We start from the raw sequence: 19,914 nt of genomic DNA, 5'->3' as shown, positions 1-19,914 counted from the left end.
TCGAGTCATCCATAGTACATGTCACATGCATTTTTCTCAACTCTTTTAATCTCGTTTCAAATAAAAAGAAATTTTAAAATTAAATTCATAATTCAAAATTAAGAAAGTAAAAAAAGAATACAAAAAATTAAAGGGGGGTTTGATAATTATTTTATTTTCTATTTTTAAATAACAAATTCAATTTTCAGTTTTTGTTTTTTAAAAGCATTTTAAAAATTTTATGTAAATTAAAAAAAAGTAGTTTTTAAAAATAGATTTATGTTTTTAAAATCTATTTTTTCTTTTGTTTTTTTGTTTTTTTGTTTTTTTTTTTTACATATTTCTCTCCAACAAATTTCATTCTCACCCTAAATCTTTTTCTTACCAGAATTTTCTATCTAAAAAATTTATCTCTCTTGAAAATTTTCATTTCAATAATATTTACTATTATATTTTTCTTCAAAATTTTCATGAATATCTATCTTTATTATTTTATTTTTTTCCTAACATATCATTCTTATTTTTCTCCCTCTACAAATTTAATATTTTCCAACTTTTTTATCTCTCAAATTTCTGGTTTTATAACTCTTTTCTTTTTCTAATATATTTTTCTCAAACAAATATATGTCAAAGTTTTTTCTATCTAATATTTTTTTGTTTCAATTTTCTTTCACTATAATTTTTCTTTCTCTTTTATTTATTTTTCTCTCACAGATACATCTCGAACTTTTTTTTCTATTCTAAATTTTTTTCTCATTATAATCTTTCTTTCTTTTCCTATTTTTCTTTTTGTTTGATCGTTTCTCCCACTAAAATTTTATTTTCTCTCTATAAGATTTCTCTTTAAAAAGTCTCAACTTTTATTTCTATATATTTACATTAGGGATAACAAAAAAATCTCTACACGACTAGTCATCGCTCCAAGAACAGGGAATGCATTTCCCTCCATTATCCCAACCCCAACCCCAACCCCAATTCTATTTCTCAAATAATTAACATACATGTTATTAACTATTTTACTAAATTAGGAATAAAATATTAAATATTTGTTAAAACTAATTATTTATATTAGCAAATAATAAATTTTTAGTAAACTAGACATAATTTACATTACACTTATTTTTTAAAAAAATTTTAAAACTAACTAAAATTAATTTGGGATAATTTTCCCTGTAAAAATCTTTGTCCCCAAATAAAGATTTCTCGATTTAGACCTCAATTTCTGGGATTGACGATGAGGACTAACAATTTCAGTGAGGATGACGATGAAGAGGGCACTCCAAATCTCACCCTACCCCATTGTTATCTCTACTTTACATAATTTTTTTCTCTTCCGCATATCTCTTCAACCCCGTAACGTTTTTAAAAAAATTAAAAATCAAAAAGTAATTTACAGTTATCAAACATATATAACTTTTTCTTTTTACAAAAATAGAAATAATTACTAGCAATTCAAATAAAGAAAAAAACTTGCATAATAGGGAAGTAGATTTGATTCAAATATTATTGGATGCATATGAAATATAATGTATAGTTCCAATGTATGGCCATTCTGAATTTTTTGATGAAGTGGTTCAACCACTTGGGTTATTTGTGGTTGTGACTCTGCAAACATATTCTTTTTGAAAAACTTTGGCTGTCTCCATATATATATATCAAAATTTCTATGATCAAATATTTTAAAAGTAAAAGATCTGTTTTCAACCCAAAATCTATCCAGATCTTCCACAGTTCTTTTCATATACCAAATTAAAGTTGAGGATTTCATAATTTCTCTTTTTCCTTCATTTTTTCCCATTTCAATGGATCATATTGTTATCACATTTATAATCTTCTTCACGGAGAGATAGAGAAATTCTAATTCATTACGTCATCTTAGTCAACTCTTATACAAGTAGTACAATTGTCAAAATATATTATCAAACCATAGTTTTTTTTAATGAATTATACATGCATACATATATATATATATACAAAAGCACTTTCAAATACAATTAAAAAATGGTTGAAATACGCCAATACCAGTATAACTCAATTAATTAATACATTTATCTCCAAATAAAAGATCGTGAGTTTGAATCTCCACTCTCACGTATTATACTAAAACAACTGTTAAAATACACATATTTTTGTTACTCTTACGCTTTTAACTTTAGTTTGTCAAACTATTGTTCTTATTATTAAATTAAAATTTATTGAACATCTCTACTATTAGACTAATATATATGTCAAGTTGACAAATATATTAACAAGAAATATAATATTTTTCTTTTACTAGGCATGCATTTTTGAACCTATCAAAATTCTGAGAGAAAAAAAAAGCAAATTATTTACTTCTTTTTTTTTCCGTTGACTATTAATTTATAACACATGGAAATTATACTAGTAAAATTAAGATTCAATATAATAGATGGCATTTATTTATTCTCACTTCTAAATTCAATTTTCATTCATTCATAATAATAACAAAAAAAAAAAAAAAGGTGGTGCAGCTTCGATTAGGCTTGTCATGAATGACACGTGTTAAAATATTACATGAGAGAGAGCTGCTTTGATTTGACAGTAGAAATTTGTTTGGAAGCTCCATGCAACCCCACTTTGCTTCACAAATTTTTGTCTGACAAAATGACTCATAAACCCATGGATTAAGTTAAATTTTTATATTTCACATATATATCAATTTATATCTCAGGGCCATTTAATAAATATTTTATTTTTTATTCTCAAGTTTTTAAAATTAAGTTTATAAACACTAATTTTACCTTTAACTTGATTTTTAAAAAAATATTGGACTAAAATTTCAAATATATTAAAAAAAAAAGATGAATAACACGATAAGAAATTTGTAAAAAACTGAAAAAAAAAATTGTTATCTAGAACCTCTAAATTAGTAGTTTGTTAACTCATAAGTTACCTAAACAGTACTTCAAGATATCCAACTTAAACATAATTTTAATTTGTTGAAGCATATATTATGGGTTAGAAGAATTTAAATTTTCATCCTACATATTATTGAATTGAAAAATGAAAAAAAATATATACTTGTGTCATATATGTCATGTCCAAAAGTCGTAGGTTCGAACATATATTGTTAACATAAATTAAAATTATGATTCTTAATCCTACATAGCTCACATTTTACCTTATGGTACTAAAATTTACAAATTCAAACTAAACATAAGCTACGAAGAACTCAAGTTCTTACAACATTTTTTATACGATATAGATTATACAAACTCAAAATTTCCAACCTCCCCATTCTCATTTTCAGTCTATACATATTTTCTTTTTCCATTAAAAAATTTTAGGGTTTCTTGCTCTCCCTTATTATTAATAAGTCATGACTTAGTTTGAAAATGAAGGAAAAATTGTTCTTTATCAACATCAGCCAATTAATTTAATTTTATTATGAACATCTCTTTCTAAAATTATTCATATCAAAGGCAAAGGCAAAGGCAAAGGCAATACAATAAAATCCAAGGGCCAAACAAGTCGAACCAAATCTTGTTGATTCGATTGACAAGCTAATGGGGTGCTGTGAAAGCTCAGTCTCCCAAATTCCTCAACACACACAATAATATTTATTCATCTTTCGTACAATTTCAAAAGAGCCCTAATTTAATTATGGTGTCCCCAAACTTGAAGTTGATGAACACTTGGAATCCATATTGGATCATCACTTTCTATTCTAATTCTAGTTCTTCTTCTTCTTCTTAGTTTTCCTTTTTGTAAAGCCCTTTGCTTTTTGAGGGCCCAATACACAACAAAACGTGTTTCATTAAAAGGTATATATGTTTGGTTTTTGTTTGCATAAAAACTCTGTTCGTGATCCATCATTGTGCCTCTTTTCTTGTTTGTGTTTGTTCTTGATCTATTCAGCTGCTGGTGTCTTTTGGATGTCCAATTCCATGTTTGAAAATTAGTCCGTGGGAGCACCAAAAGTAAATGGTTTCTTGTATTCTAGTTTGCTTTTTGTTGGTTCATTTATTTACGGGGAGTGATGACGTTGCGTGTCGTCATTGTATATATAAACCACGTTAGGACCCGTTTGATTTAAGAGGTGGGAATGAGTTTGGGCATATAAAACTTATGTTTGGTTGAAAGTTCGAAATGATTTGCGTGGAAAACTATTTTTCCAAGCATTGGTAAATAGGAGGGTTCTTTATCCTGTCAAAAAGCGTGTGTTTTTGGTTAATCCTTCTCTCTCTTCTAAAAATTCGTCTCTCAATCCGCTAAAACGGATCTCCCTCCATCTCTTTCTTTTCTTTGGTTTTTTTATGTGCGGTTTGTTTTTTTCTTGGGCCGTGCTTTGCTTTTTTCTTTCTTTATGCTATTTGTTCTTTCTCGGTGCTTTGTTATTATTTTGTTGGTTAGTTTTTATTTCTTAATTCGTTATTCGTTATTTTAATTTTGGTTATTATAAAAAATTCAAATTACTTTTCTATCTATAAATCAAGTTAAACAACAAATTAACTCTACCTCCTCAAAAACTCCAAATAAAATTTTAGAATTGGAAATTTGAACCGCTGAAGCAACTTTTCTTTTTCTAAAAATAAATTGTTTAGAATTATTTTTGACTAATTTAACTTAATAAAATTAAATTAACTACCAATTATTTATTAGAAATTATCTAATGTAAATGAATGGTTGAAAGCTGATTTTGATTAATTTTAAAACAAATCTGAAAACATCTCTCATCGACAACAAGCACATTAATCATTTATTTTTATAAAATTCTGTTAACATTTTACTACCCAACCAAACACAGTTATCCTTCTCAAGCATCTTAATCTCAAACTACTTAGCTGGTTGGATTTGGATTTGGATTTGGATTTGGATTTGGATTTGGATCCTTCTTATTCTTTTATTTTTTATCAATATGATTTTGCATTATTAGTCAATACATTTTGTTGAAAGAGATAATTATATTAATTACTGATAGATCTTACAATTGCTTTTTTAGGTAGTTATTTTTCGCAATATTGAAATCTTATAAAGGGTTTCTAGTTAGCCTAAAAATTTTGGGGAGCAAAAGAAATTCAAATGTTTTCGCGTCTAGCTTTCTTTTGAACTTTTTTTTCTCTTCGTTTTAATATTGGGAGAACCATATTGCCTGTTTTGTCATTAATTCCTTCTTTTATCTGACTTACTTATAAAAGTAAGTAACTATATAATAATGTCAAAACAAGTATAGTTCAGCGGTAATTGACATTTTTTGTTACTAAAAGAAAAAAATGGTCATCACTAATTGATGTGAGATAAAAATTACGTGAGCAAGAAAAGTAATATTTTTCTTTTGCTCTTTTTAATGAGTGAATGATATCATATGTCGTCATTATATATAGATCCCGTGATAAGAAAAGTAATGTTTTTCTTTTTCTCTTTTTAATGGGCAAATGACATTGTATGTCGTCATTATATATAGATCCCATTTAGAGATGTATGATAATTATTAGGATTGAGTTTGGGTTGATTTTTCTGATTAATACTATTTTTTAGATTGAGTAATCATACTAATAATCGGAAAACTGTAGTATCCACAGTTACTTTTTTTAAGTTGATAATTTTTACAATATTGAAACTTTATTATGCTATATTTGTAATTAGGAAAAGTAAACATTCATATTCTTTTTAACAGTACAATAATGACATTTTGACACATATCCTTTTTTTTTAAGATCACATTTATAGTTATTCTTTTGATTATCGTTGCAACAATTACCTTATTTTACAATTAAAGCAAATGGATTTGAAATGTAAAACAAGGGGCACAAAAACCAATTGGTCCAAAAGGTTGTTCTTTTTTTCTTCTCATTACTTAGATCAGAAACCTATTTAATAGATAACAATTTGTACAATTCAATATACAAATTTGGATTAGAACAAGGGCACAATCAATCAAATAAGCTGTCCCATTGATAAAAAGAAGTGGATTATCCTCTTTATAAGCCTAGGTAGGGGTTATATAATTAAAATTCTTGCCCCCATCAAAAAAAGAAAAAAAAAAGTTAAAGGAAAGAGGAGGTGGTGGTTTCTAATTAGTTTCAGAAGCAAAAGCCAAAAAAAATGGGGTGGAAGATACTATATATGGAAATGGAAAATGGAGATAATGGAGTACCATATCTTATCCTTAATTATTTTTTCCATTCATCAGCCATCAGCCATGGATGCTATACCAAATAGCACTACCCATTCACTACAGCATCAACAAGATTTCATTTTCACAAGGGGGAAAGGAAAAAAAAAAAGAAAAGATAAAAAAAAGAACTAAGGCCTACGAAAATTTTCTCAAACCCTAGTTTTTTTTTTTTTGTGATTTTATGAGGGTTGGAGATTTTCCATGATTTGAAGCCATTGAATTAGTAAGATTAATAGGCAAGAGTGGAGTGAGGAAGGAAAGGAGAGGGAAAATTGTCCCTCCTTTAGTTTGTCAAAATTCACAAAGTATATATAAAATACTTAAGATTATGTAGTTTTTGTTTGATCAAGAAAACGATCAAGTATCGTGAAGTTTCGACTGACTGACGAATGAAGGGGCTTGCAAAAGAGAGTAAAAGCTCAAACACTCATAAGTCAATACCATCCGACCAATTGTGTGAGAGAGAATAGTTTCGCGTACCCAAAAAATATGAGGCGGTTGGAGGAGGTAAGCGCCTCCAAATACTCATGAAGGTCAGCCAACCTAGATGATATAGGTAGGCTCAACATTGTTCGTCGAGCTATCGTGCATCTTTCGAATGATGAGTCATGTTCCATTTTCCACGTCATTAAGATGACTAACCAATAGTTTCCTCTAGTTTGCTCCCTTAAATTTTTTAGAAATGAAAGATCTTAAATACAAATGTTACGATGCAAAATTTATCCCTCCCCTCTTGTAAAGTACGTGACTCCACTCCTAATAATAAGTGATCTTATTTATTGAGTTAGACTCAATTAACATCTCATGCATCTAATTCTATTATTATTGACTGATATTTAATGAGAAAAACCAACATTAACATAGTTTAGTAGTTTAAGGGATAAAATATTTAATGAAAAAAATGAAAAAATAACAATCCAACTGCATATAATTATCGAAGTGATGTAGAAAAAAAGAAAACATTATTAGATTACATTGAAAATGATTTATCGATGATCTGTAACAACCTTAGATTCAATAAATAAAGATAAAGAAAATCAAAATAATAATAATAAAAGAGAGCCTAAAAGATATACCTAAAATTGTAGCTATATATACACACACGGATATCCATGATTAATACATGCTGAACTGTTAGATTTTGGGTTTGTGGGCGTTGGTGACGAAGCAATTATGTAACTCACGGGTCAAACAAATATTACCCTTAATGTTAGTCAAAAGGTGCATTATTAAAAGCATATAGTATTTTCTTTCCATATATACTTAATATATATCCTCTAAAGAAAATTAATCAACAATTACCTAATTATCTCAACAAAATTATTATATAATTTTATTGATATAGAAGAGTATGATTTCACATGTTGGAAACTAATTTTAGAACATAGATATATGATTTATGTAATTACACACCAATAATAAAAGTTGGACAAAATATATATATATATATATATATATATATATATAATATTTGATATCCGTGTTATGTTTCAAGTCAATTTATGCGTACATCAACTAATATCACGGAACAATCACTCAATTCTTTAAAATTTACCTTGACCTCTTTGAACCAATAGACTAACCCATAATGATTAAAAGTTAAAAATACTATCAATTTAGTCCATAAATTTAAACTATTAGACAACTTTGATAATTATATTCTTAAACTTTAGATTATACTTTTATTTAGTCCTTTCATCAATACTATTTATGGAATACAACATGATATAATATGCGACTCAAATTAATTTTGGTTGAATAAGAATAATGTGATAGAACCATTTTTTTATATATTTTTTTAAGGATAACAAAACAATTCGATAGACTTAATCATTAATGAACAATCCTATATATCTCAATATTATTCCATTAGTCAGATTATGATAAAAGTTAAATAAAAGCATAATTTAAAGTTTTCAATTTTTTAAATTTAGAGATTAAATAAATACAATGACAACCACTAAATTTATAATTTAGCTGTAGTTATTTTAAAGTTAATTAATTGCTAATTCTTGCATGTAAGGGGTAGAAACCTTAAAATTAATTAATTAATTTCATTGTTATTATTATTGTGTGTATATTATGGTCCACTTTGACCAGTAAGCAAGTGTGAGCAATATATGAACTATGGAGGATCTTTTGAGGCTTTCGAGTTCTAAAAAGATTATGATGTGAACTTTCTTTTTTTTTTTTTTAATAACAATTTTGAGGGCAAACCATAACATTAATTTTTTTGATTAATTTATTTGATTCATGATTTGAAGATGATACGCTCCCATTATTTTCAACTATAAATAGAACCTCAAACTTTTTATTTTCAAAGGGTCTAAGATGACATTTTTTTTTATTAAATTAGTAAATTGTCAAAGGGTCATAATTGCCCTTGTAGATTGATTAATATTATCATTGAAATATGGTTTTAAAAAATTATTAAAATAATACAATGACATGAAAAGTTGTTGGTACCAATATGAACATAATTCGATAAAGATATCTACTTCTTGTCTAAAGACTGGAAGTTCAAATTCTCTCACACCTCACATTGTTGTAGTGAAAATAAAAATAATTGTTCAATTAAACATTTAAACTATACATTTTGTCTCTATACTTTTATCATTGTAATTCATTTTTGTATTTAATTAAGTGATATATATATATATATATATATATATATATAGTTCATTATATGAGGATTTTAAGTTAAAAAATGATGGTAGAAATAAAATATTGGAAATTTATTTCGATTTTAAGTTAATTTGTTTTCTGAGTTCAATAGTGTTTTTAACATTTGACATTTTATGACAAAAATATTATGTTTTAATTAGTTTAGTTGTATGAGAGTAGATTATTCTAGGTAAATTACACCTAAAATGACCATTAAAAAAATGAAGACTTTGTTGCCATACACTAAAATTGAGAAATTTATTCTTCTAAGAGTACTTCTACATCAAATTAAACTTGATTTCCATTTAAAGTATTAGGAAACAACATGAAAAATAGTCCTTAATTTTTCATAATTTTAGTGAGTAGAATATTTGAAAATTTTATTCTAATTTGAAAATGATTTCTCGTTTTAAAATAAAGTTTTCAAGGAATTGTAGATCCCATCCGTTAGACTAAAAAACTCTACTTGATCTTCTTCTACTCATTCAAAAACCTTAACTACTTCCCGAACAGGGATCCTTTCACCTACAAAATAAATAAAGAAAAATTGATCTATCTTTGATTCAGCAAAGGTATAATAAAACTCCATAAAAAATGAAAGGGAGAAATTAAATTAAATAAGGAATTGATTTTCTTTTTTCAGAAAAAAGAAGGGGTCAAAAAGCCCAAGAAACAAGAAGAAATAATAATAAGACGGGGCATGGAGACCCCATAACATTAGCCGTTAACAAATGATAGAGTCTAGGAGAAGACTCGATATAAATATGAAAACCCAAAAGGAAGAAAGTAGCACAACGAGCATACCTAATCAACACAAAAAGTTATCTTTCCAATAAATATATTGGATATCAACATTCCAATTCAGAGAAACAAGTCGTAGTAAAATGTTTGACACCAATGGACGGAAATGAGGAGAACAATGAAAACGCTTAGACAAAATATCACAAACCGCCGTAAAGTAAGTAAAAGAATTGATTTGAAAAATTAAATGTTGCTTACCAATACTATATATCTGTCTATTTTGTTAGAACAACCATACTATATATCACAATTATAAAATATTTATATAAATTTTACCTCATTAACTATATATAAAGAATCAATCCATAGTCCATTGTTAAATTAAATGCACCTATTACTATAGCAAAAATTAATGGTTTGATCTTCTATCCTTACAATATTGTTGAACTAAAAAAACACTATAAAAAAGAAGAAAAATAATACGTATGAGTTTATTTATTTATTTTTTTAAAAAACAACAAATGTGAGAATAGAAGATTGAACTTTCGACTTCTGAGAAAGAACAAAATATCTTAACCGCTCAACTATGTTTGTGACGTGTGTTTTGTGAAAAATTAAAATTTAATTAATTTAGTAATTATATTCGCTGATGTGTATTAGACTTTACTGTTAATTGTTTTGTTACCGTTAGTTATGGCTTTGTGAATATTCTGTAATAGCAGTTTATTTATATGACTTCTTGGTCAATCAATAAAAATCAAGGAAGTTTTATTTAGACTCTCAAGTTTAATAATGTGGAAGCCTCGAGATAATATCTCTTTAGAATATATCCCAAAAGAAAAAAAAAATCAACACTACATTTGAAGCCTAACTTAGAATTGCCATATGGGAGATCTAGTTCCATGAATGTGATATATTTAACACTTCGAAGCCTAACTTAAAGTAGCTTTTCACACCTTCCAAGATTTGAATTGATTAAATTAAAACAAAATCACTTAAAAAGACCATCACACAAATATTATAAATTAATACCATTAGATATTATTATTAATTAAACATATACAAAAAATAATATAAATATCCCTAAGTTGTTAGTGCAGAAATGTTTGATTCACGAGTTATATATATCTGTACAACTTAAAAATTAAGAAACACTCATTAATGAGTTGATATATGTAAATTTTATTCATTCTAAATTCCTACAAATCTGTTAAATTCTATGAACTGTATAAACTTAATTACTTTTATCAAATTTTTATTAAAATCGAAAGTCAAACATTTCATCAAAGTGATCGCTCTCAGTCTAATGATTATGTTGAGAATCCGGATTATTTTATGCATATAAAAAATAATATTGAATTGAGATATGGGACTTGTTATTTTTTAAAAAATATATTATATAAAAAGTATAAAATGATGGTTACAGCCACTTGAAAAACACTGAACGGTCAGATATTAACATCTTTTCTTTACATTTAAAGAGGAAAAATATTGTCTAGGCGTGAAGCTAAAGCACTTATAATAAACTATAATATCTACTAGTTGTCTTCATTATATGTGTAATTATTTGAAAGAAACACTAAAAAAAAAATAAAAATTGGGAATGGTGGAGAAAAAAGGTGGTGGGAGAGGGTTGGTATTTTTTGATTTTGTTATGGTGGAGCATATTTATTATTTGAGATCTTTAATTCATTAATTCTTTTTGTGATGCGATGATTTTTCCATCATTTGTTTATTACAACCCATGTAAAATCTAGCCTTTCAATTATTATTTATTATTTATTTTTTTGTTTGTTGAGGTTTTAGATTTCATATTAAAGTATTATTAATGTAATCATGCTTTTATATATATATATATATATATATATATATATATATATATATATATATATATAATAAAAAGGAAAAGTTATTAAAATAGATAGTCATTTATGGTAATTATTTTTAGTAGTTTAGTTCTAGCTAGATGAGTAAATATAGATTAACCTTAAATCAACAAACACTTAATTACTATAAAACCATATTTTATTTTTGATGTCTTAGAAAGAATTTTTTCCTATCAACTAATAATCATAATGTTTTTAAAACTTTAGCCAGATTTATAATTTATAGGTATAATTCATTCTTGATGTTAGCTGTACTCTAGAATAATAAACTATGATCATGATCATGATCATGATTTTTCTTTTTCTTTTTTTTCCCTTTTTTAGCACATGATTTGTATTAATCTATAAGAGAGACCTAAACCTTAGTTTTTATTAACCATGGTTTATATATAGGTTTAGTTCACATTTTTTTGAACCACATGGTTTAAGACTGAATTTTTTTTAATTACTGTAGAGTATATTATTGCTTGTGAATTTACTTTTAGATCATATTATATACACAAACTCCCAAAATAAAACTACCTGCATTTCTCATCAGTACATTTTCATTTTTTTTCCTCGACTGCGTTCTTCCCATTTTAGGTGCTTTTACAATGTTTTTATTTTTATTTTTTTATGTTTTGAAATAGATATTTTTTTAAAAAAATATTATAATGGTAAAAAATAGCTAATGGGATAATTAATGAAAAACAGGCAGATCTCTTGGAGTTAAAAGGAGTCAAAGCACTAAACATCTAGTTGTTATTAAATATTGTTATATATAATTAATTAATTAATGTTGTAGCAAATCTCAGAATTTTATAATATAAGTCTTGAAGTTAGTTATTTATGAAGGAAACCCTACTTGGAACACTTCTTTTTTTCCACTTTACAAAGATCAAAAGAGAATTGAATGAGAATCCCCACTAAAATCCGCTCGTGCAAGTTTTTATTTAAAAGAAAATATATTTATATATATATATAATTAATATTATTTTAAGGGTTTGTAGAATGCCAATCATTATAAGTGGGATAGTGACTTGTATAACCATCACCAGCTTCCTCTTCAATTCCATGGTGGAACTCAAGTTACACGTGGATATATATTGAGCGATTTGACGTTGTGTTTTTGACTTACATGTTTTGATTTGTATAACTTGAAGCTTTTTCAAATCTAACTCTCCAATTCCATACTTTTGATTAGTCTCAAATTCCATAAGTTAAATATTGACTACATAAAACTAGATTCTTATAATCCATTATTATTCTTTTACACAGGCTAAATGCAGGAAGAGGGAAATTAACAATCTTGTTCTATAATTTCCTCCTCCACATATAACATCCAAGTACAATAAAAAAAAATTAGGTAGATAGGGAGAAAACTGTAAACACACCAGAATAATGACATGACAAAATTATACTGTGTAGTGGTGTCGCGTCCTCGGCCCATGTGGCCTGTACTGCCCCGCTTCCCTATTTTTCATCACTGCTTCGATCTCGACGCGTCCCGACTCGATCCCGACTCATTCCAACGTTGTTTTGACTCCACCAATTCCAACAGTACAAATGTCTCGGTCTTTCTATTTTTACTTTTAAACTATCTTTCAGAATTACAATTGTACAACTAGTACATGGACTTGAAATCGCAACATAAAAACTATTGGATCCGTCGGTCGAGATATTATTTTACCTCACTAAATTGCGAAATATACATGTACAGGGGAAGGTTATCGTGAGGTTCAATGGGGGCAGCATATCCCTCTACTCAATCTTTTTTTTATCTTTTATTTTTAATACAAAAATTCTCAATAAATATTCAATATTAAACTATTTCCCACTTTAATTTAACTTTACGAGCTCATATATGTATATTGTGTAGTACTGATTAGAGATTATAAAGAAGAATTTTAAGATATAAAACTCCTTTTTTCTTTCATTAATATTGAAATTGACAGTTTCCAAACAAATTTCCTTTTTGGGATATGGTCAGTGATGATCTCGACTCATTAAGAAAAGAGAATAAAATAATTGAGCTTGATTAATTTCAATTTAACCTAAGATGTCATTTCTACAATTTAATGATTAAATATGTTTTTTTTTAATTACACTTCAATAAAGTCATTTCTTCCATCCTTCCTAAATTCGATGCCGAAAAGATTTTTTCTCTTCTTTGCAATTTCGTGATTAAATATTCAATTTCTTTGATTATGTATATCAACTGTCTCAAAGTCGATGCCAGAAAAAACTTATTGTGACATATAGCTTTGTGCTATAGCTCTATTCTTCTTGTTATAAAAAAAAATATATATATATTATATTATTTTTCTCTTCTTTTAAATATTAGATCGAAAAGTCTAAGTCAAATTATAAATGAAGTACCAAATAATAATAATAATAATAATAATAATAATAATAATAATAATAATAATAATAGAAAGAAAAAAGAGGAGTGAGAAATGAAAATAGATAGTGGGATATGAACAGAACCAAAGACTTGTCGCAGAAAAAAGGCATTTTTTCTCTCTGTTTTTTAATTTTATTTTTAATAAGCTGTGTGAGTTGGAGCATAAAAGTCAGAGACACCCTTTTTGGGGAAACTGTCTGGGAGGCTTAAATAACCTCCAAACTCGAAAGCGGTGCACCCAAAACATTTCAGTACCCAAGAGATTGGCTACATTTCTAAGTTTTCGCCGTTGAAATTACTGGTCCAACCATTCAAATTGAATGAGATAACAATCTCTAGAGATCTTTCCTCCTCCCTACTTATATGAATCCATATAACCCGACACCTATTTATCATCTCAAAAGTCAATTTTCTTTCAAAAAGGGAAGAATCGACAGTAAAAAAGAAAGGAAAGAGCAACTAATATTGATTTTAGCCCGATTCTTTCTTCTATTTAATGCTGTTTAACATTACAACCAAGCTTGCATTCCACCGCAGATAAAACTTAGATCTTGAAGGAAAGAAGGCATAAAGAAAGGGGGAGAAAATAGAATAAAATAGTTGTTAATTTTTTAAAGTTGGTAAGTAGTAAAATACCCGCTCTCGATCACTATTACTTTTTATTCTTCCGCCATATCTCTTTCCTTTCACTGAGGCAAAAACAGAAAGTGAGACCAAAAAAAAAAAAGGAAAGAAAGAAAGAAAAAGAAGAAAGGGGGAAAATGACCAGATCCCTCATCTCAAAAAGAAGAAAAAAAGGAACTCTCCCTCGAGAAAATTGATTAATTTAAAGGCTTCAAGCAAACTTGGACGCCGTATTTGGGCTTTATAGTGAGCACGACGACGGGGGCATGACGGTAATTTTGAGAGATTGTGAAGCTGAATTTGGAGATGAGCATGGCCAATATGATCTTGGTTTCCATGAGAGCAAAAGATTGCCCAACGCAATTGCGAGGCCCAGCAGCAAAGGGAATGAATCTACCAGAAGTAAAGGCTTTTGAATTCGCAAATCTCTCAGGATTGAACTCATTTGCATCTTTTCCCCATAGCTCATCACTGTGGTGAATTGCCAGCACTGGAATCCATATCGACAGCCCTTTCGGAATCTCGAGATCGCCTAGTTTTATATCTTCGAACGCCATTCTCGGAAGAATGCTTGCTGGCGGGTACAATCTCAACGATTCATTTATCACCATACTTAACTGTGTGTCAAAATAACTCAATTAATTAAGATATATATGTTCCAATTAAAAAAGAATAAATTATTGGCTAAAATATTGGTTTCACTTTCATCCCATTATTGTTTAATAATATGATAAAGAGATTTTGAATGATTCAAGCCTGCTTTATGAATTCAATGTCTTTTCGGTACCAGCAAAGTGGCTACAACAGTCATGAGGAAAAAAGTTTGGCCTTTTTTTTCTCTCTATTATTTAACTCATATATATCTCCTTGTAAAAATATCAAAATTCAATTGATGAAAAGACATTTATAAGTGGTGTGTGTGCCATGATTCATGAAGTAGGCCATATTGCAATGGCTTGGCTCCCACTCATAACTTTCTAGGCTATTATTAAAATTGAATTTCATCGATCAAAAGGTTAGAAGTTTAAGTTTACCAAAGAAAGTTTGGAGAGATGGTGAAGAGCGGGAGTTGTGCCATTGCAGACGGACATGACTTCAGCTCGGACCTTGTCTTGCCAAGATGGGTTAGTGGCCAACAACATTACAGTCCACGTCAGCAAGAGAGCAGTGGTTTCATGGCCAGCGAAGAAGAAGGTCTTGCATTCATCCATTATGATCTGCAAATTCAAATTACTAAGCTGCCCATTGCCACCTAATTTCTTCTTCATCTGCATTTCATTCAGTAACATTCCCAATAAATCATTCCCATAAGAACTGCTCCTCCCCACCTCCACACACTCCCTTCTGCTCTCTATAATCTCCATTAACAGCTCCTCCACTTTCCCCTTCAATCCCTTTATCTCTCTGTTGTATTTACTCGGAAAAAATCTGCGTGAACAAATTTCCGAGTAAATGTAATTAGTATGGATACTGGATAAACATCTAAATATTTACTATTTTTTATTAAAAAAATGAGAGGAATGCTGACCGGCTACCGGGAAGGCAGAGGTGGCGGCTGGCCTGAGCGCAGAGATGTTGCAAAAGGGTTAGCAAATGGAAGATTTGCTTTCCCTTCTCGTAGCTGCTTTCGAACTCGGTTCTGGCGATTATATCGGCGGTGAGTGTAGTCATATACTCGCCGATTTCGAACTCGGATCGCCCTGATTTTACCTCGTTTTCTATTGATTGAAGCATTTCCTTTGTGCACTCCACCATGTAGCCCGCGTAACTCTGCGCCAACGACAAAACCGCTAAAATTCAAGCTAAACTAAAAACGCTAAAAAAATTAGAAATTAAAGCAAAAACATTGACTTTATTTAAAAAAAAAAAAGCTATAAGTTTTCAGTTTTCAATAGAGTATTTTTATTAAAAAATTGAATGCATATGTGGACCTTGAGCTTGTCCCCGATGAAGGCCGGCGCGACGATGTGGCGCTGGTGGTGCCAGTTTTGGCCGTTGGCCATTAACAGACCTCGCCCAATGAAGTGCTTTGAACCCTCTTGTTGGAGCCACGACTTGCCCGAAACCGCGCTGTACTTTGAAAGTAGCTCTTTTATCAAATCCGTATCCGTCAGGCACATTCTCGGCTCCATCCCATTCCAAAACACAAATCTTTTACCTTGGCACACCAAAAAAAAAAAAAATTCACTAGCCATAAATGGAAGGAAATAATAATGTAGGTTTTGAACCCGACAAATAAATTACAACTCAACCAAAAAGCATAAGTTGATGGATTATAGTATATTTAGTTACCGAATTGGGCTGACCAGGCAAGGAAGTGGGGAAGGAGGCGGGGGACGATGTCGTGGGAGATGGAGGGCATGTCGTCGGAGGTGGACTTGGAGAGGAGGGCGGCGACGTCGAGGATGTTGCCGAGGAGGGGGCGGGGCTTGGGGCCACGCACGCCTTGCTTAGCCATGGCCTTCTTGATGCGCCTGGGGGTCAACCAGTAGCAGCAAACGGTGTCGTATGCGGCGGAGAAGATGATGAAAACCAATGTGACGGCCAAAGCCACGGTTGTGAGCGCCACCGCAACCATCACGGCCATCGCCACACAAAACACAAAACAAAGATCAGAGGGAGAGGGAGAGGGAGAGGGATGTTACTATTAATATTAATATTCTATTTAATTTTTTTTTCTTTCTTTCTTCTTCTTCTTCTTTTTTTTTTTTTTTTGTAAATTTGCAGCAGAGGTTGACACTGCAAATGAGGGAATGGGAAAGACGATGAAACACGTGCATATATATATAGTTTTTTTAAAAAAATTTTATTTATTATTTTTTTTCCGAGCACAGAACTTGTGCAGTTTTGATCGTTTGAACTGTCGTCTGTGGGCCCTACTTCTAACAGTTTTTTTTCTTTTTCTTGAATGAACAGAATACAACACCGTTTTTTTTTCTATCTATTTCTAATTTTGGTATTTGGATTTGATTAAATTACAACTTTGGTGTTGGTTATGTCTAAAGTAACCGATCCGTTGTATTTTTGTTTGATTCATCTCTAAATTTTTTTGGAAGATAATTACGTAATTACCCATCATACTTACCTGTCTTTTGTTCGTTACTATTAAGTTTTTTTTTTAATAGGAGAGAAAAATATTGAAAAAGAAATATTTTTTAAAAAAATTTAAAAAGATGTCAAACTTTATTCGTGTCGGTATAAAAATGTGCGAGTATTGTTCAATTTTTTATTGAATAATTCTTGGCTATTAACTTTCTTCCCTTGACTACCCTTACGTCGGTGACAAGTAGGAAAGAACAAAACAAAAAGGAGTTGATAGCTATTTTTATTTTTTTTTCTGTTTTCAAAAAATTAAAAATAACTATCAATATGTCAATAGTGATTAGCAAGAAGATTTTTACTAATTCGTAATCAGCTAAGTAGGGTTCCTTTTTATTTTTACATTTAATAACTATTTAAACTTTAATAAGTGTCGACTCCTAAAATTTAATTTTGTATTTAATAGGTCCATAAACTTCAAAACATGTCTAATATGTTTTTAGACTTTATATTTCATATCTAATAGATCATTGAACTTTAAAAAATGGTGAAAGATTATTTCTAAATTTTCAATTTTGTTATTGACCTGTTAAATATTTCAAGCATAGTTTGGTAGATACAAGACTTGTTTCCTTCCTTGAGATTATTGTAGGTTCAATATCTCACCTCACATTCAGTTGAACAAAAAAAAAAACTCAAATAATCTATTATACATTTTTAGAACTTTAGAGACGTAGCTACGAGATATAAAATTAAAAGTTTATAAATTACTTTTTATTTAACTCAATAGATACTATATCGAAAGTTTAGAAACTTGTTAGATACTTTTTAAAATTCAATAATTTATTAGTCGCAACTTCAAAACTTTTGAAGTTTGTTTATATTATAATTATATATACATTATTACAACATTAATCGTAAATATAAAGTTTTTTTAGAATGGTAACTGTAAAAATAATAATGACTAAAATTCAATTTGCAGGTGCTCGCTGCGATGAAATTGAAACTTCAAATTTATGATTAAAATAGACTAAAGTTTGGTATTTCCTTTAAACTAAAATCTCACGTTGTGAATTTCGCTTTACATATATATTAATAAATAACTTGTTAAATTAAATTTCTATTATTTTTACAGAAATGTATAATAAACTATAATGAAATAATATGAACTAAATAGATCAAGAGGGCCGAAATAAATTAGATGATAAAAATATTATATGTATTTTAGAAAACGTCAATACTTTTATTTTTTTTCCTGAAAATGTCACAAACTTGACTTTTTTTTCTTCCTTCTCATGTGATAGTTGTCTTTTTGTTTGAATTCAAATCAAAATAATTAATATAATTTGAGTAAAATTTTGCCATTTTTGTGATTTGCCTTCGTTCCATCAATGAAAATATATTCATCTATTACTTCTAGATTGGAATTAAAAACAACTGAATGAAAATTAAGACAAGTGTTTGAAATTAGATGAGAATTTCTGGAAGAAGAAACATTACACTTGTCAAAGGGTTTGACCCAATAGTTTTTACTCGAGAAAATCAAAACTCAACAAATTTTCCTAGTAACCAAACAAGAAAGTTAATGCTGTTCCCAGACTTTTAAACCCTTTCATTATTCAATCATCCACTATCATTTCCAGGGAGCGGTTCCAATTTCCCACATATATATATTTTTAATTAGAATTTTCGAAGCCAACTTGAATTTTGCTCAACAATCATTAGTACATGTCTCCGACAAAGAGGCTATGAATTCGAATTCCCCACCCCAATTATTGTATTAAAAAAATTAGGATTTTCGAAATGATCTGATCTTCAAAAAAAAAAAAAAAAACTAGAAAGGTATAATAATTAGATTTTTTTCCTCTTTTTTTTATTTTAAGAAATATCGTTGCTTGGACTGAGTAACAAAGTAACTAATAGGACTCGAACCGAAAACTTCATAATAGGTGATACTATACAGCTCCAGGACTCTTTGTCACTGTGCTATTATTCCATTGGACTATTTCACTTTGTTTGTAATTTTTTTTAAATTTTTGCAATCCAAATAAATAGGTATGCATTTAAACTTATAACTCGAGATGTTACAAATGCCTTAGTTCCATTGAATTATGTTGAAGTTAGCCTCAAAGAAAGTTTTTGTTAATCTTTCTCCGGGTATTTATTTTTCAATGCAAAGTACATAATTGGAAGGAAACTAAAACCCTAAAAGATAAACTTAAACCCATTGAATTTTGACATTAGTAGCTAGATTTATTATTCCCTGGAGAGAATGAAAAAATATATATATGAGATAGAAAAAAACAATTTTCTTTTTTTTTTTTTATTTCTTACATAAGGAAATAATATTAATTTTTTTAGTTTTGAAAATTTGACTGATCATCACATCAAGTTTTAAGGTAATAAAAGAAGGTACTTCTATTGCTTTCAAAATTTTGAATTTGAATAGTTTCAATTCA

The 19,914-nt window shown here is 28.8% G+C and overlaps 1 protein-coding gene across 1 annotated transcript; it reads right to left on the bottom strand.

Annotated features, from left to right (window-relative positions):
- Nucleotides 1-14,257: 14,257 nt before the first annotated feature.
- On the bottom strand, nucleotides 14,258-17,157 carry LOC111006178 (cytokinin hydroxylase-like). Its single transcript, XM_088122337.1, has 5 exons — nucleotides 16,709-17,157; nucleotides 16,348-16,574; nucleotides 15,945-16,186; nucleotides 15,451-15,844; nucleotides 14,258-15,033 (listed from the first exon to the last, which is right to left on the bottom strand). Exons 1-5 carry the CDS (start codon nucleotides 17,001-17,003, stop codon nucleotides 14,614-14,616), a joined length of 1,578 nt encoding a protein of 525 aa, XP_087978463.1. The 5' UTR covers nucleotides 17,004-17,157; the 3' UTR covers nucleotides 14,258-14,613.
- Between the last annotated feature and the right edge of the window lie 2,757 nt (nucleotides 17,158-19,914).

The sequence above is a fragment of the Momordica charantia genome (assembly GCF_013281855.1).
Source record: "Momordica charantia cultivar OHB3-1 chromosome 4 unlocalized genomic scaffold, Mcharantia_2.0 BLBB01000004.1, whole genome shotgun sequence".
In the NCBI taxonomy this organism is placed as follows: domain Eukaryota; kingdom Viridiplantae; phylum Streptophyta; class Magnoliopsida; order Cucurbitales; family Cucurbitaceae; genus Momordica; species Momordica charantia.
Note: the sequence above shows the minus strand (reverse complement) of the source record. Positions and strands in the feature narration are given on the sequence as shown.